Source organism: Hordeum vulgare, chromosome 1H (assembly GCF_904849725.1).
Source record: "Hordeum vulgare subsp. vulgare chromosome 1H, MorexV3_pseudomolecules_assembly, whole genome shotgun sequence".
In the NCBI taxonomy this organism is placed as follows: Eukaryota; Viridiplantae; Streptophyta; class Magnoliopsida; order Poales; family Poaceae; genus Hordeum; species Hordeum vulgare.
This window is the reverse complement of record NC_058518.1, coordinates 128,133,349-128,155,763: the sequence shown is the minus strand read 5'-3', so window position 1 is coordinate 128,155,763 and position 22,415 is coordinate 128,133,349. Positions and strand designations below refer to the sequence as shown.

The 22,415-nt window shown below is 49.6% G+C and overlaps 1 protein-coding gene and 1 long non-coding RNA gene across 2 annotated transcripts; both read right to left on the bottom strand.

The window, feature by feature from the left end:
• Positions 1–1,221: 1,221 nt before the first annotated feature.
• Positions 1,222–22,274, bottom strand: LOC123397519 (nascent polypeptide-associated complex subunit alpha, muscle-specific form-like). Its single transcript, XM_045092050.1, has 8 exons — positions 21,937–22,274; positions 21,704–21,821; positions 20,793–21,176; positions 20,343–20,465; positions 18,945–19,028; positions 2,358–2,534; positions 2,092–2,236; positions 1,222–1,988 (listed from the first exon to the last, which is right to left on the bottom strand). The coding sequence occupies exons 1-7, from the start codon at positions 22,272–22,274 to the stop codon at positions 2,189–2,191; spliced, it is 1,272 nt and encodes a 423-aa protein (XP_044947985.1). The 3' UTR covers positions 1,222–1,988; positions 2,092–2,188.
• On the bottom strand, positions 15,426–16,145 carry LOC123426960. The gene is made up of 3 exons (XR_006622346.1): positions 15,796–16,145; positions 15,567–15,702; positions 15,426–15,461 (listed from the first exon to the last, which is right to left on the bottom strand). It is a non-coding gene; the product is annotated as an uncharacterized LOC123426960 (long non-coding RNA).
• Positions 22,275–22,415: the final 141 nt, after the last annotated feature.

Sequence of the window (22,415 nt, the reverse complement as noted above, 5' to 3'; positions counted from 1 at the left end):
TTTATTAATAGAAACTAAAAGAATGTGGTATACATGTCACTTATAGGATCCAAAAGATAAAGATAAATATTCCAGAAGCTAGTAAAATGTCAAAACAAAAACCAAATGTTTGCATTCATTCTTGACCATGTACATTAGGCCCACTCAACCCACTCGTTCATCGAATATTATCTTCTACTACTGTATTCAGTCTTGATTCATCTGAAGATCACATATACACTTGCATCTGAAGACCAGCCAGACATTTGTGTTTTAAAGGTGCCCAATATGCTTCCACAATTGTTTTGCACATGGGAAACTCTGCATCTTGTCAAAGAAGGAGCTTCATTAATTCATACACATGCAAATCAGAGTATCATCTCCCCTCAGCAACAAGTCGCATTAGTGGATGTTTGTTATATCCTATAATAACATTTTTGCAACAAGGTGTCCTGGATTGTGTGTGCTTCTGATGATGGCAAAGAGGTCAGGAGCCAGAGTGTTCATAGTATTCCTAATCTAGTAACAGTCCAAAAACAAGCGTGATTGCCATCCCACAAGACCGTCGTGACGAAAGCCTGGTGATTCCCTACACAGCTACATCACAGGGAAACATGATCTGTTTAGGCTGGGCATGAAAATAAATATATAGTTTAAGTATGTCGACATGGCAAACCAACATATTCATATGAGAAACACAAAACCATTCATATAAACAAAATCATGCACCCACACATTGATCACTTGTTTCTTCCTGTCAAAGTCTAGCATAATAATCGCCCGTGGAATATCGTTCAGGCTAACCCAAGTCGCATGGTTGTTTCCTAGAAAAATGATGCACCCACACACCCACGTCTTTTTTAGATATAGACATGTTAAGAAGGTACAAAGCTTCAATGCAAAAAATATTGCCGTGTGCTATTTCTAGCGTTGAACTTCCATTCAAAGTTCAGAAAACAAATATTCAAAGTTCCGTATGTCTTATGATTGCGTGCAGGTTAGTATTTTACTATTTAGATCCTTAAGGCCCTTCTTATCCTATTCTAGAATAGCTAATGTAAATATTTCTATTCATGGTTCGATAGTTGCTCATCTAACTTGTAGGAAAACCAAGCTAATCTTTCAACCATAGAGCTAAGAGGAATACACCTGGTATGAAATTCATTGATAACATGAACAATAAAAATGAAAAATGGCACGAGAGAAGCAAAAAATAAATGTAGCCAAGTAACTCTGGCAAGGTAAACATAAAAACGCTTTATTGATTTATCATTTTCAAATAAGTTCACAAAGACATCATAATAAGAATTTCTAATCATGTGATATTAGTTAACAAAAAATGTGTACCCGATACAGAAAATGGTAAGTGCTGCACCTACATTGTCGCATGGCACCTCCCCGCAAATCCCAGACCTCTACAAACCTATGCTTCTAGCAATTCCTCCTTATTTTGTAGCACCTGCCGCCCCTGGTCAATGCCACCATCTAGATCAAAATAAGTGCTGAAAGCCATGAATAAATATGTCTACTCTCTTCTGCTGACCCCAATCATGTGACCTTTCCCACATCCGCATTCGGCGAACATATCAGAATCACATATCAACATAAACTTCCTAACATATGGTAGCATTTGACTATGGATGTTGGATGCAGCTACGACAATAAGCAACGTGGAGCAAAGTAAGTTGTACCTGTACAAACAGACCACATGGAAATGACACAAAATTCCTTTTCTACGATCAAATATACTCATCTTATTTCCTCTATCTCACCGAACAAACAAATAATTAAGAAAGCATTACAAATTAAAGAAAAATATATAGAAGAGGAAAGGGAATAAGGAATTTTACCTGAACAAAACAAGAGGCTCGCTGGGGTTAGGTTACCTTTGGTCGGACCAATCTGTGATCGCCTACATTCCATGCCAGCGACAAGATGTTCGCCTTGTCTCCTGGCCAAAGAATCGCAGCTTTAGACCATGCCCTCCGATCAGTATCTTGGCGGCGTCCCTGAAATTAGTCATCACAAAAAAGAGTTGTCTCTGTCGGTGCCCCTGAACTGAATGAAATCACATATTCAAGCTACAATGGAGATGATTTAGTGCATGCTTACATCAGCTGCGCTTCAGTGAAGCTAGTGTGGTGCCTCGGGGTGTCGGTCCACAACGGGGTCATCTCGAGGGTGAGCCTAGCGACGTAGACAACCCGTACTATAGTAGCGCCAGCTCCGCGAAGAAGAAGAAGACGGTGTTCTCCATCTACACACACATCCAGGGGAAGACGAGGGAGAAACATCAATCAGCACACAGACTTGCTGCTTTGGCAAAATGGCAAATACATCTGAAGAATTTGCATGTAAAATTCTGAAGTTCTTTTTACCTCCTTGTCGTTCTTGTGGTTTGAGGAGGAAGACGCGACCTTGGCGAAGCGCACGAGGAAGACGTAGAGCGTGGGCACCGTCAGGTTCCACTCGAGCCTATTGAGGATTGCCTTCTCCATCTTCAGAATCTGCTCCCTCGTGTAGACACTTTCAGAGATCAGTATGAAATCATTCACCTGCAAGAGTATGTATGTAGCCACCAGTCAGAACATGGATTCGATGAAGGAACGAACACTGGTCAGTGGAGAAAAGCAGAGGGATGCAATCCTATCAAGCCTACCTGAAGAGCCCAGATCTCCTCGTACTTGCAGGCAATTAGGAGGGCGGAGACGCCCACCAACTGCAGCTCCCGCCGAAGCAAGGGCTGCAGCAACAGATACATATCTATGATGTAGACTGTCAGATAGAGTGACTCCGACATGAGATCAAATTTCTGGTGGACCTCCAGGATCTAGTCCACCAGGATGCCCCCTCATCTTGGCATTGATCTCCACCTACAAGCCCTTGTAGTCTCCGGCTCGGCAGTTGTCGTGGGTATAAGCCTGACAGTAGATGTGTAGGGTACGAAAAGGATGGGCAGAGCCTTAGCTACGGCGAGGTTGTATGAGTTCAGGCCCCTCTGCGGTGGAGGTAATAGCCCTACGTCTCAGTGCTCTGGGAGCTTGTTGTCGAGTGGAATATAGAATACAATGAGTTGCTAACCCCCGCACCAGTGGGGGAGGGTGGACTATATAGAGTGCGCTGCCCTCCACAACGGTTCGGTGCACAGGGGTGGAGTAGTGGCGAATAAATGCCTACGTTACAGGTAACGTGTGTCTTAAATGCTAATAAAGGCGTATGGAAACGTACGACCGTTTCCCTCCCGGGGGGTTACGATGTACAGAGTGGAATCGAGTCGGTCAGTTCGATACGCTCCGAATGCTCGCCTTCGACTGGATGGTCGAAGGTCTGTTACCGACTAGATGATGGGAACTTCTTAGTTCAGTCGGAACTGACTAAGGGCCTTGTCCCTTATGAAGGGTAGTCCTTGGGTAGGACCTATAAGGCAGGCCTATGACCCTACCCTAGGACTATAACCCCATCATTAGTCCCTGAATGGATTGAGGTTGGAACGACGAAGTGATGCTTGAAATTTGGATCCGACTGGTACGGATGTGACTTTGGCGTTGCTTGCCTCGATCCATTTTATCTTTTCTGACCTACGATCCGAGTGGAAGTATTTGTGAAACAAACTGTCGAAAACCGAGTGCTTCCGCGGTATCTTCTGACGTGACCGGTCAACTCACAGCGGCGGATTTTCCGGGATCCTCAAATTTCGGTTACCGCGCGCTCAGCGGGGATGACGCCATCGCGCTCGAGTAGCGCCTGACGCCTCGATTCTCGCGCCTTCAACCTCTCCACTAATATCGCTGCGGTTGGTCGGGGGATAAGGTTTCGGGGCCACCTGCCAGCGACCCAGTCGTAACCTTACTTAAATCTCAGTGGCGAGGGTTTTTCGTTACGCTCGCCGAATCTCTTGCCTTTGCTTGCTTCGTCCTTCTCGCCACCTCCAGCGCACCTACACTCCTTCCTCCTCCTTCCTCCCCGTGGATCTGCAGCTTCCGCCATGACCAAGGGTCAGACCAGCAAGATGGAGGCTAGGAAGAAGAAGGGGAAGGCGGCGGCTCCTGCTCAGCGGCCGCAGCGACCGCTGCCGGCGGGGTGGATTCAAGGCGACTTCCTCCCCTCCACGGTGACGGAGGGGGATCTGCTGCAGCTGGTGGAGCACGGGATGATCGTGCACAAGTCTTGGAGGCTGCCGGCGGAGAATGAGGTCGAGCCGGCGCCCCGGGAGGGGGAGCGCGTCCTGCTGCTCAGCCATGTCTGTCGAGGTTTCTCCTTGCCCCCGCATCCTTTCTTCAAGGGCATTATGAATCACTTCGGGGCACAGCTTCACCACTTTCTCCCGAACGCTATTGCCCATCTCTCTGCTTTCATAGTTCCGTGCGAGTGCTTCATTGGCTGTCCTCCCCATTGGGGGTTGTTCAAGCACATATTCTCTGCTAGATCTCAAACCATCAAACGACTCAGCCAGTCGGACGATAAAACACATCTTCTCCAGCTCTACGGGGGCTTAGGTTTCTAGAAAAAGAGTCGGAGTAGTTATCCTGCCCTTCAGCTGAGTGAGTCGGTCAGGAACTGGCAGTCGACGTGGTTCTACTGCCAGGACGTTGCCTGCCCGAATGCCACGACAGGGATGCCTCCCTTTAGCTTAGATCGGCCCGCTCCGCCTAAACAGCTTGCGCTCACGAATGCGGAGAAGAACGACATCCAGCCTCTGGTCGACGCACTCGTAGATGTCGTCAGAAGGGGGGTCACCGGCATAGACTTGCTGGAGGTCTTCCTCGATCGACGCATCCAACCCCTGCAGGCTCGCGACCACGCCATGTGGCATTATACGGGGCCCGAAGATTCCACTCGGACCATCGTTGTGGGCGTGACTGAGGAGAAGGTGACCTCGTGGGTGCTCCAGATCACAGGCGCCTGCGAGAACCCCAGAGGATCTCGGCGAGTGGGGCCTTTCTGCGCGGATAATCCTCCTCCGAATCAGGTGAGTACCATTCGTCGAGTGCACGTAACTGTCTTAGTCTTATTGCTTGCTTGAATCTTTGTGTGACGTCTGATGTCGCCGACTGAATTTTGTGCAGAAGTGGACCAACTAGTTTTCTCCCGTCTCGAACGGGAACCCGGCCGAGGAGGAGGAGGAAAGCAGCCAGGAAGGCAGCATGGAGAGTGCCGAGTATGTCTCCGACAGCGGGAAAACGGAGGAAGAGACTAGTGAGGAAGAGGAGGAAGACGAAGAGCAAGATTCGCCACCCCCGCAGCTAGAGCATCGGACCAAGCGCCGACATGAACCTGAAGTTCCTCGGTCCCTCCGGCATCCTCGAGTGCTCCGCCCACTGCTCCCGTGGTCCCGAGTGCTCGGAGCACCAAGAGGGCCAGGGATGTTGCTGCTGAGCCTGCGGGTCAGTCTTCCAAGGCGGCCAAACCGAGTGGGTCTAAACCTCGGAAGGCTTTGCCGCGGATGAGGGTTACCGTTCCCGTCACCTCCACGTAAGTGCACTGATCTTCCAATTTCTTCAGATATCCGATTGGACTCCTTTTTATTGGTCGAATGGATTTACTTGACAGAGTTGCTACCTCCACCACCTCTCCGGCACGCCAGGAGGATGACCCCATGGACACGGACAACATCATCTCGTCCCAGCTAGGTGCGTTGTAGTGACTCCGAGAGTTTTATATTATCGCGTCGCGAATTCTATCTTAGGTCTTGCCTCTTTCTTTTTCTGAGATCTCGTGTCGTTCGGTCTATCAGGGGCGATTTGCGTGGACGAGGGTGACCAGGGGAGGCCTGAGCAAGCTGCGGAGCCTGTTCTTGAGGCTGCTCCGCCAGTAAATGCTCTCGCCGCAGACGTGCTGCCGACTGAGGCGATGCTGCCGACTGAAACGGCGCTGGTGGCTGATGAACCGACTGGAGCGGGCCTTGGGATGCCCCAGGAACTTCCAACGATGCCAGGCTCGTCGAATGTCGAGTTCAACATCCAGCGTCTCCCGGAGGAGCGGGTGGGAGCGGCCAAGGGGGCCATGGTGCAGGCGGAGCTGATGGCGGGAGAGGCCAAGAAGGCATACGACTCCATCGCATCCCTGTACCAGCGGAGCTTGGAGCTACGGGATGATATCCGAGTAAGTGGGCTAGTAAGTATTTACTTTTCTCTTGTAACCCACTGGGTGTTCTCGGATACCGTATGATGTTTGCAATGGGTTCACTCTGAGTGAACCCAGTGGGTGTAGTCCCCGAGACTTCTGTCGAGTGCTTGCACCGGCAGTTGTCTTTATACATATTGTCTTTGCCTTGGTCAGATCTGTAAATAATATGGTCGACTGCGAACAGTTGTGGTAGTCGGGGTGCACTTACCGTAAGAGTCCCAGAGAGTAATTTTACTCAGGTCGGGTAGTATTAACCTCGTAGGCGTAGGTGGTAACATGTATCTCAATAGGACGGGCCTGCTTGAGTTGCATGCCAGTGGGGTCACTCTTAGTGAACCCATTGGGTGTAGTCCCCGAGACCGCTGTCGACTGCTTGCGTCGGCAGGGGTCTGAAGAACTTAGACTTTTATTGTTGAATTGTCTGATTGTCTCTTGGTGTTGGCTGGCAGAAAACTTGTGAAATGGGGACAGCATATGAGACTCTCGGGGCGGAGAAGAATCAGTTTGCTGGTGAGCTTGATGCGGCGCTGCTTGCAATGGCTGGTATGAAGGAGGTTCTGGCGGAACGAGAGAAGTCGTTGGAGCAGGCTCGTGAAGCGAACAAAGTGCTGACTGAGGAAGTTGAGAAGATGGGGAAACAAAGGACTGCTCTGATGGGACAAATGGACGTGCTGAACAAACGGTGTATAGCTCAGGAGAAATACGTCAGTGACTGGGCTCGGCAGATGATGACGCGTCTGGCTGGTAAGTCCTGCTTTTTCCGAGTGCTTGTGGTATGTGCGTCACACTCGGCGCTTATTGTTTGCTTGTTCTGTTGCTGCAGATTTTTTCATTGACGCTGAAGCTGAAGCGGCTGACGTGGAGCGGTCGATTCGCGAGAACGTTCCACTCGGCGAGGACGCCAATCGAGATCTGCTCCGAGCGCACATCAGCGTGGGCAAAGTTGGCCCTTTCATCGGTCGACTGAGAGAGGTCGTCGGCCGAATCAACAAGGAGCTTTGGCCTGAAGATGAGTCGCAGCAGGAGATGGAAAACTTGATGACTCGACTGGACGAGATCCCGAACCGAGTGCAGTCATGGAAGAAATATGTGGCTCGTTGTGGTGCAGATGTTGCTCTGTCCCTGGTCCGAGTTCATTGCAAGGAGGTGCGCGAGGAGAAGCTGAAAGCATTGAAGGTCGCCAACACGAAGACACTTCGATTCGAAGACTTCATGGAAACCTTCCTTGAGAGTGCCACCCGCATCGCCGACAGTATCGATCTGGACATGTTCGTAGAGCCCTCCAGTCCTGGCACTAATCCGGATGATGCGTAAGAAGACTTTATCCTCGGTATGCCGAGTGTTGATTTGTAAGGAACTTTGGCCACTGCTGTTGGCCGTCACATTCTTGGATCGGTGCGGGTAAGCTTGATCCGCACCGAGTGAACTATCTTTGTTTGAACTTTTGAATATGAATCAAATCGTTTGCTCTTGTGTTGCAATTTTGTCTCGAGTTTTCTGTTTGGCGTTTCTTGGTGAAGCCAATGGCAAACATGCGTAGCATGTAAGTGTCAGTTGTCTTGACATCTGCATGAGCCTCTGTGAGGGTCTTGCGGGGTCTCCGAGTGGATCTGTAGGGTACACTCGAGGACAACAGAGTACTTAGGCGATTCATGATCGCAGCTAAGTCGTCGAGTGCGTCGGACAGGCCTCACTCGAAGCGAGTTGGTACTTCATGTAATTGTCAGTAGTCTTGACATCCACATGAGCCTCAATGAGGGTCCGGCGAGTGTCCGAGTGGATCTGAAGGACACACTCGAAGGTCAAAAAAATACTTGGGCGATACGGGATCGCAGCTATGTTGTCGAGTGCGACTATGAGGTCGTACTCGGTGCAATGTGTTTGTCATGTAGTTGTCAGTTGTTTTGACATCCACATGAGCCTCAATGAGGTTCTGCTACTCATGTAGTTGTCAGTTGTTTTGACGTCCACATGAGCCTCAATGAGGGTCTATTACTCATGTATTTAGGCGATTCTGGATCGCAGCTAAGCCCCCGAGCGCACGCTCGAAGAAAGTTGATACTTAGGCGATTCTTGATCGCATCTAAGTCCCCGAGTGTGACGTGAAGTGCACACTCGAAGAAAGTTAATACTTAGGCGATTTCTTGATCGCAGCTAAGTTCCCGAGTGCGACGTTTAGTGCACACTCGAAGAAAGTTACTAGTTAGGCGATTCTTGATCGCAGCTAAGTCCCCGAGTGCGACGTTTAGTGCACAGTCGGAGAAGTTATTACTTAGGTGACTCTTGATCACAGCTAAGTCCCGGGGTGCGACGTTTAGTGCACACTCGGAGAAAGTTATTCCGTAGGTGATTCTTGATCACAGCTAAGTCCCCGAGTGCGACGTTTAGTGCACACTCGGAGAAAGTTATTACTTAGGTGATTCTTGATCACAGCTAAGTCTCTGAGTGCGACGTTTAGTGCACACTCGGAGAAAGTTATTACTTAGGTGATTCTTGATCACGGCTAAGTCTCCGAGTGCGAAGTTTAGTGCACACTCGGAGAAAGATATTCCTTAGGTGATTCTTGATCATAGCTAAGTCCCCGAGTGCGACGTTTAGTGCACACTCGGAGAAAGTTATTCCTTAGGTGATTCTTTATCACAGCTAAGTTCTCGAGTGCGACGTTTAGTGCACAGTCGGAGAAAGTTAGAACTTAGGCGATTCTGGATCGCAGCTAAGTTTTTTTTTTTTGAGATCGGAGTCTGCGACCGCGGAAGAATTCTGAATCTGCAAAAGCTCAATCTGCTTTATATTATTTCATCAATACTTGTTCTTTACATTGCTTCAGTCGACGGTAACGTGTAGAAGCACTTCAGGAGATCCCCGTTCCATGCTCGCAGCTCGTCTGTCTCCCTGTCGATGTTGTAGAGTCTGTATGCTCCGTTGTTCAGCACCTTGGAGATGATGAAGGGTCCTTCCCAGGCAGGAGCCAACTTGTGAGGTCCTTGTTGATCCACTCGGAGCACCAGGTCGCCTGCTTGGAACGTGCGACTCCTGACGTGGCGTGCATGAAAGCGCCGCAGATCTTGTTGATAAATGGTTGAGCGAGTCAGTGCCATCTCGCGCTCCTCCTCTAGAAGGTCCACTCCATCTTGCCTTGCTTGTTCTGCTTCAGCTTCGGAGAAGAGTTCGACTGGTGGAGCATTGTGAAGCAAGTCACTCGGAAGGACCGCTTATGCTCCATAAGCGAGGAAGAACGGTGATTGCCCTGTAGATCTGTTCGGGGTTGTGCGGAGACCCGAAAACACTGAAGGTAACTCGGTGACCCATGCGCCAGCGGCATGTCCCACCTCTCGCAGGAGTCGGGGCTTCAAACCTTGCAGAATAAGTCCATTCGCCCGCTCTGCTTGTCCATTGGATTAAGGATGTGCCACGAAAGCAAAATCCACTCGGATACCTTGGCTTGCACAGAAACCTTTGAATCTGTCCGAGTCGAAGTTTGTTCCATTGTCCGTGATTATGCTGTGAGGCACACCAAATCTGGAGATGATGTCCCTGACAAACTTGATGGTTGTTAGGGCGTCGAGCTTCTTGATAGGCTTGGCTTCAATCCATTTTGTGAACTTGTCGACTGCCACCAACAGATGTGTGTATCCACCTTGGCCTGTCTTGAATGGACCGACTGTATCTAATCCCCATACTGCAAACGGCCACACAAGAGGGATTGTCTTCAACGCAGATGTCGGCTTGTGGGACTTGTTAGAGTAGAACTGACAGCCCTCACATCGGTCGACCATATCTTTAGCCATCTCGTTTGCCTGCAGCCAGAAGAAACCAGCCCTGAATGCCTTGGCGACTATTGCTCTCGAAGAGGCGTGATGACCGCAGGTCCCCGAGTGAATATCCTCCAGGATTAGCTGCCCCTCCTCTGGGGAGATGCATCGTTGAAGAACGCCCGAAACGCTTTCCTTGTACAATTGGCCATCAATGATCGTGAATGACTTCGACCTGCGGACTATCTGCCTGGCATGGACTTCGTCTTCTGGTAGTTCCTGCCTCAGGATATATGCAATGATCGGCACAGTCCAATCGGGGATGACAGCAAGAATCTCCATGACCAGATCAACCACAGCAGGTACATCGACTTCAATCGGGTCTGTTGAACTCTTTGGTTGCACTAGTTCTTCTGTGAAATGATCTTCTTTGACTGAGGGCAGGTGAAGGTGCTCGAGGCAGACGTCACTCGGGACTGGTCTCCGAGTGGATCCGAGTTTTGCCAACTCATCAGCTGCTTGGTTCTTCAGTCTCGGAACATGGTGAAGTTCTAGACCTTCAAACTTCTTCTCAAGCTTCCTCACTGCATTGCAGTATGTGGTCATGGTGGGGTTCCTGACGTCCAACTCTTTCATCACTTGATTGACCACCAAATCTGAATCGCCGTAGACCATCAGGCGACGTACGCCGAATGAGACGGCCATGCGCAACCCGTAGAGGAGAGCTTCATACTCTGCCTCGTTGTTGGAGGAATCGAAGTGTATCTGTAGCACGTACTTGAGCTTGTCGCCCTTTGGTGATATGATCACAACGCCAGCGCCGGAGCCATTCAACATCTTGGACCCAGCGAAGAACATTGTCCAATGGGCCGAGTAGATGTGGGTCGGTTGCTGTTGTTCTACCCATTCCGCTATGAAGTCAGCCAGAGCCTGAGACTTAATAGCTTTCTTGGCCTCGAACTTGATATCGCAGTACAGCATCTCCATCGCCCACTTCGCCACTCGGCCTGACACGTCTCGATTGTGGAGAATTTCCGACAACGGAGCATCAGAAACGACAGACACCGAGTGATCTTGGAAATAATGGGCCACCTTCTTCGCAGTCATGTAAATCCCGTAGATAAGTTTTTGATAGTGGGGATACCTCTGCTTGAAAGGAGTCAGGACTTCAGAGACGTAGTACACTGGCCACTGAACTTTGTATGCTTTGCCTTCTTCTTCTCGTTCGACTGTAAGAACAGTACTGACGACTTGATTTGTAGCAGCGATATACAGAAGAAGGGGCTCTTTACTGAACGGAGCAGTAAGAACCGGCTGGGTGGAAAGTAGGACTTTGAGGTCGTCGAATGCGACTTGGGCTTCGTCTGTCCACTCGAAAGTATCGGATTTCTTCATGAGTCGGTACAGAGGAAGTGCTTTCTCGCCGAGTCGACTAATGAACCTGCTCAAAGCCGCTAGGCAACCTGTGAGCCGTTGAACATCGTGTATTCTGATCGGCCTCTCCATTCGGACGATGGTCCCGATCTTTTCGGGGTTGACATTGATCCCTCGTTCGGAAACGAAGAAACCGAGTAACTTTCCGCTGGGAACACCGAATGAACATTTGGCGGGGTTGAGCTTGATATCGTACCTACGAAGGTTGGCGAATGTTTCTGCCAAGTCAGTCAGCAGGTCGGAACCTTTGCGTGACTTGACTACGATATCATCCATATATGCATCCACATTCCGACCGATTTGGTCGAGGAGGCATTTTTGGATCATGCGCATAAAGGTAGCTCCTGCATTCTTCAAACCAAATGGCATAATGATGTAACAGAAGCACCCGAATGGGGTCATGAAGGCTGTTTTTAATTCATCAGGGCCATACAGACGGATCTGATGATAGCCCGAGTAGGCGTCAAGAAATGACAAACGCTCGCAACCTGCAGTCGAATCGACAATTTGATCTATGCGGGGGAGTGGAAAATGGTCTTTCGGGCAGACCTTATTGAGATGTTTGAAGTCGATGCACATTCGGAGCGACTTGTCCTTCTTGGGCACCATGACAACATTGGCGAGCCACTCGGAGTGGTGAACCTCGCGAATGAAGTTGGCTGCCAACAGCTTGGCCACCTCTTCTCCGATTGCCTTCCTCTTGTGTGCGGCGGACCGGCGCAGGCGCTCTCGGACGGGCCGAGCGGCGGGATCCACATGAAGTCGATGCTCAGCCAACTCCCTGGGAACACCTGGCATGTCAGAGGGTTTCCATGCGAAGATGTCCCAGTTCTCACGGAGGAATTGGGTGAGCTCGGCTTCCTATTTAGGATCGAGGGTGGTGGAGATATTCGTCGAGGCAGTAGTGTCGTCCGTCGGGTGGATGCTGACCTTCTTCGTCTCTCCCGCCGACTGGAATGCAGACTCGGAAGCTGGCTTCTTCGAGCGCATCAGGTCGGCGGGGTCGACTGTTTTCTTGTACTCATCGAGCTCGAGGACGGCCATCTGCTGGTCGGCGATTCTTAATCCCTGCTGCAGACACTCTTCGGCCCGTTGTCGATCGCCTGTGATGGTGATCACGCCTTTTGGGCCTGGCATCTTCAGCTTCAGGTATACGTAACACGGACGGGCCATGAAACTCACATACGCTGGGCGGCCCAGAATTGCGTGGTAAGCGCTCTGGAAATCCACCACCTCAAACGTGAGCTTTTCCTTGCGAAAGTTCTTGTCGGAGCCGAAAACGACGTCCAACGCGATCTGGCCGAGTGACTTGGCCTTCCGTCCAGGGACGACTCCATGGAACTGCATGCTGCTCTCGCTGAGTTTGGATATCGAAATGCCCATCCCCTTGAGAGTGTCGGCGTACATGATGTTCAAGCCGCTGCCGTCATTCATGAGGACTTTGCGCAGTCGGACTCCTTCCACCACCGGGTCGACGACCAGAGCTTGTCTCCTTGGGGTGGGTACGTGTGCTGGATGATCCGACTGGTCAAAGGTGATCGCAGTCTGAGACCATTTGAGGAACTTGGAGCTAGTAGGGGTGGCCATGTTCACCTCCCTGTTCACCAGCTTCAGTCGACTCTTGCTCTCAACATCAGCAAAAATCATGAGTGTCGCATGGACTTGGGGGAACGGATCCTCCTTATCCTCCTCATCCTGTTCGTTGACCTTTTCACTGGGTTGCCCTTCGTCGAACCCCTGAATCAGGAGGCGACACTGTCGAGTGGTATGCTTTGGATATATGGGGTTGCCCTCTTCGTCCATCTTCGTATGAACCGGACATGGTTGGTCCAGGATGGGATTATTGAACTACTTCTTCTTGGGGGTAAACTGCGCCTTCCCTTTGCCCTTGAACTTGGCATTGGTCACGACTGCAGCTTCTGCCTGCGGAGTGGACGGAGCTTTTTGCTTTTGCTTCCGAGTGTTGCTTCCATCTCCATCGCTGACTGTCTTGTGCTTGCCGCTTCGGATGCGGTCCTCTTCTTCGCCATTTGCATAGTGTGCTGCTATCTTCATCATCTTGCTCATGGAGATGTCACCTGTTCGGCCGAACTTTAGGTACAGATCTCTGTACCGCACGCCTGCCTTGAAGGCACAGACTGCTTGATGCTCGGTGACGTTCTCCACCGTGTGGTAGAGTGTTGTCAAACGCTGAATGAAGTCACGCAGGGACTCATTCTGCTTCTGGACGCAATGCTGGAGCTCCACGAGGCCCGCAGGACGCTTGCACGTCCCTTCGAAGGTCTTGATGAACACTCGGGCCAGATCTGCCCAACTGTAGATGCTTGAGGGGGCCAACTGATTCAGCCACGCTCGCGCCGAGCCGTCGAGCATCAGAGGGAGGTGCTTCATGGCGACATGGTCGTCCCCTCCTCCGATCTGGACTGCCACTCGGTAGTCATCTAGCCATGTTTCTGGCTTGGACTCTCCCGTAAACTTGCTGATTCCCGTCGCCAATCGGAAGTTGGGCGGGATGTCAGCCGAACAGATGGCTCGACTGAAACACTCGGGACCAGACACGATGGTCCTGCTTCCACTCGGACGGTCCATATCGTGACCATCGCGGTGGGCTCGGCCCCTGTCGACCATTTGCTGGGCGATACGCCCTCTTGCGTCGGGCCTTGGGTCGTAAGTGTTGCCGACTGAACGCCGATCATCATGATGTCGGGGCCCATAGGGCCCACCCCGCGGAGGGGTGCGTGAACAACAGCGATCTTCGTGATTTATGGAACGGCTGCCTCCCCTGTGCCACTGATGGGAACCAAGGCTGTGAACCGACCGATGCGTATTCGCATGAACAGAACTATTATGGATCCTGTTGTGCGACTGGGAGACTGCCGAATTCTACTGCTGCGCCGTGTGCAACAGGGCTCGGATCTGCTCGATCCCTCTATCAGCCTCTGAATCAGTCGGTTGGAGGGAATCGTCTATCTTGGCAGCCGCAGCCAAGTTGAGGAGGGATGTGCGGAACAACTCCATGTTGCTCCGCCGAGTGCGCCGACTGGTAGAACGGCGAGGTGGACGGCGCGCGCCGGACGTTTCGCCGACCTCGTGCTCGTTCCGGCCTGCTTGACGGGGATCTTCATGGAAGTTAGTCATGTGTACTTCTGCTGCGGACCCGCGACCCGCATACTCAGAAGGAAACTCAGTTGGAACCGAGTTCGAGTGCTGGGACAGCGGGGCAACCACAACGGACTCTAGAACCGCCACTTGTGAAGACGCGTTCTGGCGCGCCTGGGCGTGTTGCACCCAATGCTGGAGCCGCGGACGGCGAGACCACTTGCTGCGACGCGTGACGGCGGTGCAGGTCGACACCGGAGCCGACTGCTGGAGAAGAAGAATGTCGCGGGCGCCGGCACGGAAGTGTGTAGCCCCACGACGAGGAAGCGCCTCGACGTCGAGAGGAGCATCCCGAAGCCACGCCGAATCGTCGACGATGAAGGAGAGAGCGCCGAAGAAGATCTGGTGACCCATGCTCGAATCTCCACCGGATGACATGACGAAAGGAAGTAGTCGCAAACTCGCCGAAAGTCGCTTAGACGCCTGCCCCACGGTGGGCGCCAACTGTCGTGGGTATAAGCCTGACAGTAGATGTGTAGGGTACGAAAAAGATGGACAGAGTCTTAGCTACGGCGAGGTTGTATGAGTTCAGGCCCCTCTACGGTGAAGGTAATAGCCCTACGTCTCAGTGCTCTGGGAGCTTGTTGTCGAGTGGAATATAGAATACAATGAGTTGCTAACCCCCGCACCAGTGGGGAAGGGTGGCTTATATAGAATGCGCTACCCTCCACAACAGTTCGGTGCGCAGGGTGGAGTAATGGCGAATAAATGCCTACGTTACATGTAGCATGCATCTTAAATGCTAATAAAGGCGTGTGGAAACGTACGACCGTTTCCCTCCCGGAGAGTTACGATGTACAGAGTGGAATCCAGTCGGTCAGTTCGATACGCTCCGAATGCTCGCCTTCGACTGGATGGTCGAAGGTCTGTTACCGACTGGATGATGGAAACTTCTTAGTTCAGTCGAAACTGACTAAGGGCCTTGTCCCTTATGAAGGGTAGTCCTTGGGTATGACCTATAAGGCAGGCCTATGACCCTATCCTAGGACTATAACCCCATTAGCAATCATTCTGTCAACAGAGCATGGATGGAAACAGCACCGTCAGATTCAGAAGTTATGTGGCAGAGCAGGGACATCCCACTACTTGCTATCAAGGGGGAGTCGATGGTCTTACCTCGGCAACCTTGTAAAACTTGTAGATATCTTCGATGTAATCAACGACGACGAGCTGGCTGCCGCCGTCAAGCTTGTCGATGTCCTGGACTCCTGGATTGCTGGTTCAGTGGTTCTTCCTTGATTCCAAGTGGAAACTGGCATTGTAATGGTGGATCGGAATCAACTCAGACTCTTTGCACGCACATGTTTAGGAAGCTAGTGTTTGGCTGTCGACGGGTGACGCGCACCTTGGAGCGTACCGAGAGCACGTGCCTGAGGGTGGTGACCACCTTCTTCCTCAGTACTTGCGGACAGAGCTGACGCTGTCGGCCTCCGACTTGGTCACGTCGGTATCGGAGCTGATCTCGATCACGTGCTCTGGTGGAGGAGGGACGGGCTTGACATGAGCCCTCTGTAGCCCAGGTCTCGCCGCCGGGTTCTTGGCCTTCTCCTAGGCGTTCTTGAGGAGCTGGGCGCCGAAGTTCCTCGTGATGGGGCGGTTCGCGGGCTCATGTAGCTGCGGCTTCCTGTTTCAGCATCCTTATCACCTCCGACATCCGGGGGCGGTGGGACGGGTAGTATTGCGTGCACAACAGAGCCACCTACACGATCTCCTCCAGCTCCACCCTGTCGTAGTTGCTACCGAGGTCCTTGTCCACCATCATGTTCAGCTGCTTTTCCTCATGGAGCTTCTTTACCTAGAACCACCACATGCAAGAATGAGAAACAATGATCGTGCCAATACAAAGACCATATACTGAACTCTGAACAGAAGATGGTAACTGATGGTCAATTAGTTAATATGCCCAAACTATGATAATAAAGGATTAACAGAAATGAATATCACCTGCACCATCTACAAACTATTGTAAGGCGTCTTTGCAGTTCAATGTCTTGTATTAGTGTACAAAGGTAGCAAATTAATAGGGATAGCATGATTTCCAATGCCTTCTTCTGGTCATAAAATGATTTTCAAGGAGGACATCGCAATGGTGAACAGTTTAAGTTGTCTTTGGTATCATAGAGCATATTTTTCCAACTTACCTGTTTTTAACTATGAAATATGCTCCAGTATCTCAATCTTACCATTGAGTGTACTCAATGTAAAAGGTGAGACGGGACCTAAAAGTGGCAAACAGAGTTGTCAAAAAGCTCTGAAGACACTAAACTAAAGGCGAGAACCGAACAAAGTCCAAAAGGAGAAAGCGATCTTTTCACATAAAGTAATAAGGTGAACTTGATACCATTGCGCGAAAAGAGCATGACATAACATGCTTACCAGATCAAGCACTCCGCCCTTCTGATTTGCTAGTCTTCCAAAATCCAATGCTTTCTGGCCAGTGATCAACTCAACCAACAGGACTCCAAACCCAAACACATCTGTCTTCTCCGATGACTGGCCAGTTAACAAATACTCTGGAGCTATGTGTCCCACGGTGCCATGCACTGCCGTGGTAACATGGGTCTCCTAGTGATCCAAAAGTTTCGCCAATCTGAAATCTCCGACCATTGCTTCAAAATATCAATGTTTAAGAAATCGGTAACCGGTAACTGCTCGGTCGGCTTGGGAATAGCGTTTAATCGGTGAATCGACCTATTAACTGGATTAGTCGGTCAACCATTAATCGGTAGATTAAATAGAAACTTGCCAACTTATATCAAATATTTTTAATGTATTATACCATAATTCCACGCACCTAGCTACGTAATATACCAGAATATTCTATAGTAGGCATATATAAAATAGACAAGAGGTAAAACTAATAATCATTATACATCCAAATATATAAAATCTCAAAACTCAAATTTATCAATTAAACATTTAAAATTTCCCATATACTTGCTAACATACATCACACCATAAACTACAGATAACAACCAAAATCAACAGTTCCATCCACCCATCTACAAAATGTGTAATTCATAATCTACTAATATATGAATGTGGATTCTCCACTAAGATAGGGGGAAAGATGGTAGTGCGTTGCCTACGGGTGATGCTATTGAGGAAGAGATTCGGGAGCATCCCATGGGAGAGGATGGGGAGTGGACAAGGGGGTGGGGTCCAGGCACGCGACCAGAATGACGAAGAAACTAGATCTTGCAGGTGTAGTGTGGTGACTGGCACTAGTGAGGACACGACTAGCCACCAGACAGGTTAGGAGGGGATGAAAGGAGCATGAGGAAGCGAGAGGAGCCCTAGGTATTTAGTAGCAAGAGGGGGTGGTAGGGATTACGTGCTAAAATTTTGGGATTTTTTTGCCCACCAGTTAATGGGCTAGTAGTGATTAATCGGTTTGGCAAGTGATTAATCAGTATGACAACTGATTAATCGGTCTAACTGGTTAATTAATCGGCATGACAAGTTAACACAATGAATAGGTGTTATTCGACTCGGTTACCCTAAGAGTAGCAGTTAACTGGTTAATCGGACGAATTCTTGAACAATGCAAAATATTCATCAAGAAGCACATTGGAGGCTTTTACATCACGATGGATTATTTTTGGATCACACTGTTCGTGCAAATAAAGCAGCCCTCGTGTTGTACCCAGTGCTATCATCTTTCTCCTCGACCAATCTAGAGCTGGCTTGCCATTTATATTATCCGGAAAAAAATCCAGGAAAGCTTAGGTGGACTGAAGGAGGTCACAGTTTGCTTGCAAACCGAATAATATACTTGGAAAGCTGTCATAAGATGCCTCTTTTTTTTATTAATTCATTTCATCAGTAGTAAACCTAGAAATGTGATGTTGATACCTCAGTTCATATTTCAAAATTTGGTGTACTGTGAAATGTCAATGGACACTTAAGTAAATACATGGAGTCAAGGAGCATGAGTATTATTAAAATTAATAGATCGGCACAAGCAGTGTACTTCCAATAGAAGCAATCACCATAGTCAAGCTTTCTTTCATGGCATGACAGAAGGATGAAGCTACCCAGGATGATATGTGGCAAGGGTAGGTCTGTAGGTCTTTATGAGCCTAATTAATACTTCCATGATTGTAGTATAACTTTCACTAAAAGAAGACAAGGCAACTATATGACATGCTATAAGTGAACATGTTGAGGATCTCTTATCATGAACGCTAACAGGTGTCAGTTTATTTTTTAAGCTGAGCATTTGGTGGCAGTCTGAGCTAACTGGGCGGTAATCTAAAGAAAAATTTACGGGTAAATAACTACTCGCTCTGTTATTATATATGTTGTATTTACATCTTATATTGTGGGACTGAGGGAGTACCTCAAAGAAGACATAAATTTTTTGATGTAGAAAATCTGTAGGCTGATTATGATTTGATGCATAGTTTGCAGTAGCACTTCACTTAGGTAAAATATAAGTTCTTAGCATATTCAACAGTACTTCTATTGAACATAAACCACAAAAGGAATTACCTGCTGCAAATCGAAGCTGATATGGCCAGATCTCCTGCAGTCTCCGACAGCACGAACCCACTGACCTTGGTGGTGATAAACAACCTGCATCCGAACAGAAAATAATACCAGAATAAGAATCTGGAACGAAACTGGAAAAAGAACATCTAAAAGATTTGAGTCATAATCACGATTGACCCAAACCCTGGCACACTTCAGAAAATGTCAAAATAATTTGCTACAGGTAGGTTGTCATTGGATTTAAGTCATAGTCACGATTGACCCAGGTTCAGGTTGACTGGTATTCGTTTCAGTGCTGAATCCTTATTTGTTATCCGACAAAACAAAAGAATCCTAATTTCTTAACAAAATTACGTTCTTAATTATGCCGCGCTTACTGCAAAACCAAAAAGAATCCTGATCATATGATTTGTGTCCTATTTTGTGGATCTCATTCAGATTTTGTACTGCATTTTTCTTATCCTACTGATCACTGACTGTTCCTACTTCTTACAGTATAATTTATTTCAAATGAGAACTGATCAAACTATGTGGACATTCATTGCAGGTCAAGAGCATACCGGATACCTTCACGTCAAAAATCAGTTATTTGAACTCATTCACATGCCCTCTAATTGAAGAAGTACATGCTGATGTATTTTTAGCGTTGGATGATTATGCTCAGTCGAACTTTATAAAAATAATCTGGGTGGAGAAGCTTGATGATGAGAAATCAATATTCTGTTTTGAGGTTGCGGAGCCAGCAAAGGATCCTAAGTCAAGGGAGACATACGATCCCAAAGGAGGGGACATAATAGTTGTTTCCTTAGTTCAGTTGACCATATATCAGCATAACTATACTACATGTACAAAGACAGCGTGTTGGCCATATGTCTATAATTAAACCTGCATAACATTTGGATAATAGATCAGAATTATGTGAGAACATGGATTAGCAGCAGAACCCTAGTTCAGTTGACCATGCTCTGAAGACTGCTCAATTTATATGTAACAGCATGGAAGGGAACCCCAAAAGGAAGAAATATCTCAAGGAGACGGTACTTCTACACATATTCCCCATGAACACAATCTTATGCCCTGACAAGAACCAACAGATTAAGGCGAAGGCGTATTTTCTGAACAAGTGAATGACAAGGAGCATAACACTTCCTGTTTTCAGATGTATTTTTGTACTCATCAATGTTCACTTAATGTGTTGCTTTTCCATTGCCTATCGTCATAAAGATATACTACACGAAGTCATTATTGAGATTTACAAGACAGAGTGACTGCATATGTTATTGGTGGTGGCAACTTAAGTTAACCCTGCAGGAGCTAGTAAACCCTGTAACTGCTCTGAAGACTAATTAATTTACCTGTAACATGGACGGAAGCCCTGAAAGGGAGAAAGAAGCTTACCCTAACACGGCTACTCGCCCCAACTTTCTCAGCTTTGCGCACAAACTGTTCGAAGGAGTAGTAAGGGATCAAGCGAGAGTGCCAGTCCGCGTAAAGCTTGACCAGATTTCCAAGGTCTTCCACCTGACAGGAAGATAATAACTCATGTAGGAGGCCATTGGGGATCAGAATAAGGACAAGTGTGCAGTGAGCAACATCATGCTATATTCTTTGTTCATGTGCAACACACATAGTTTACAATTATCTATTCCGATGTGTTGACTTTTGATGGCACATATGCAGTAAGTAGATTACTAAAAGTGCATAACAAGAAATGAAAACATCCGCATATAACAAATGTCACTTTGCATCTACATTTTCTACACGGGTTGATCATCTAATTTAACAGGAACTGCAGAGAAAGGAGGTATTCATTGTCCACTGGATGGAGTTGATCGGCGGCAGGCATACCTCGGATCCGGGCCGGGCGCGGGGCTTGAACGCCTTGGGGAAGTAGCGGAGTGGACAACTTAAAGGATTGCTAGCTGCCACCTTCCATAAATTGTTGGTGGCGTCGTCCTCCTCCTCAATCGCCAGCTGCCGCAGCCGCAGCGTCTCCGACGGCGGATCCGCGGCACCCTGTTTGTTCCCCAGCGAGTTCTGCGACGCGCCGCGAGCGGAGCGGCGACGGCCGAGCGGGGCGCGCGCGGCGCGGGGCGAGCGGCGCGGCGCGGCCGCGGCGAGCGTGTTGGGGGAGCTGGGGCGAGGGCGAGCGGCGCGGCGCGGCCGAGGCGAGCGGGGGAGGGGCGGCGAGCGGACCGAGCGGGGGGAGCGGGTGCGAGCGAGGGATCGAGGCTTAACGGCGTTTTTAGACGTGGTTGGGCAATGATTATATGATTAGACGGCTGAGATGACGAGTTAGATCTGCCCTCTTGTGTGTTTTTATTAGTGGAGATGTTGGGATGCTTGAATCTAGGTGTTTTTTATGCATTTTGTTTGATTGAAATTGGACGCACGTCCAGACATTTGGTACATCCGGTTTGGTACCACCAAACATTCGTACAAGCAGGGTTGGATAGTAAATTGAATAAGGGATGCTAGATTTGACCCAGACCCTTGGAGAGCTGCATATACAAATCTTGTATCACCGGATGACACGTTTAAGAAGCCACTTGGAGTGCACCACCAACTACGGCTGCATTTCCGATCTCCTTTACTAGAGAAACAAAGCTAGCGCAATACGAGTACAAAATTGTTCGCATGCCATACCGCTTTGCGCATGTCTCCATAGGACATCACCTTGTCCTTCTCCGTCTTGACTCTTGAGAATGACCGAAAGGGGGAGAGAGACATCCGGACAGGATAAGCATTGCGTCAATCACTTCGCTTCTGCTTTCCAACTCCTTATCCTTCCATGGGCTGGGCGGGGTAGTAACAATCTCCCGCTCCATTTTGCGCTCACACATTAAGGACGTGTTTGGTTGCCTGGGTGGCTCTAGCCTGCATCGCATGAGGGATCCTGGGTGAGTGTGGCCTGGTTGAGTTGATGCAGAGATTGGTTGAGATGTGTGTTTGGTGGATTGTGTGATATTACTGCATGAGAGATGCTATATACAAGAGATGATGTTTGGTAGACTGCAGGGAGCGGATCAACTCAACCGACCAGAGGCGAGGCGAGGCGAGGCGATCTCCCTCGGGATCCAGATCGGGCAGGGAGCCGAGGTGCTCGGCGGCGGGGCTGGCGGCCGGAGGGCATGGCGGCGCGGCAACCGGTGGCGAGGCGGTCTCCCTCGGGATCCAGATCGGGGCGACGGGAGGGAGGCGCTCGGCGGCGGGGCTGGCGGCCGGAGGGCATGGCGGCGCGGCAACCGGTGGCGAGGCGGTCTCCCTCGGGATCCAGATCGGGGCGACGGGAGGAAGGCGCTCGGCGGCGGGGCTGGCGGCCGGAGGCATGGCGGCAACCGGTGGCGAGGCGATCTCCCTCGGGATCTAGATCGGGGCGACGGGAGGGAGGCGCTCGGCGGCGGGGCTGGCGGCCGGAGGCATGGCGGCGCGGGTGGCGAGGCGATCTCCCTCGGGATCCAGATCGGGGCG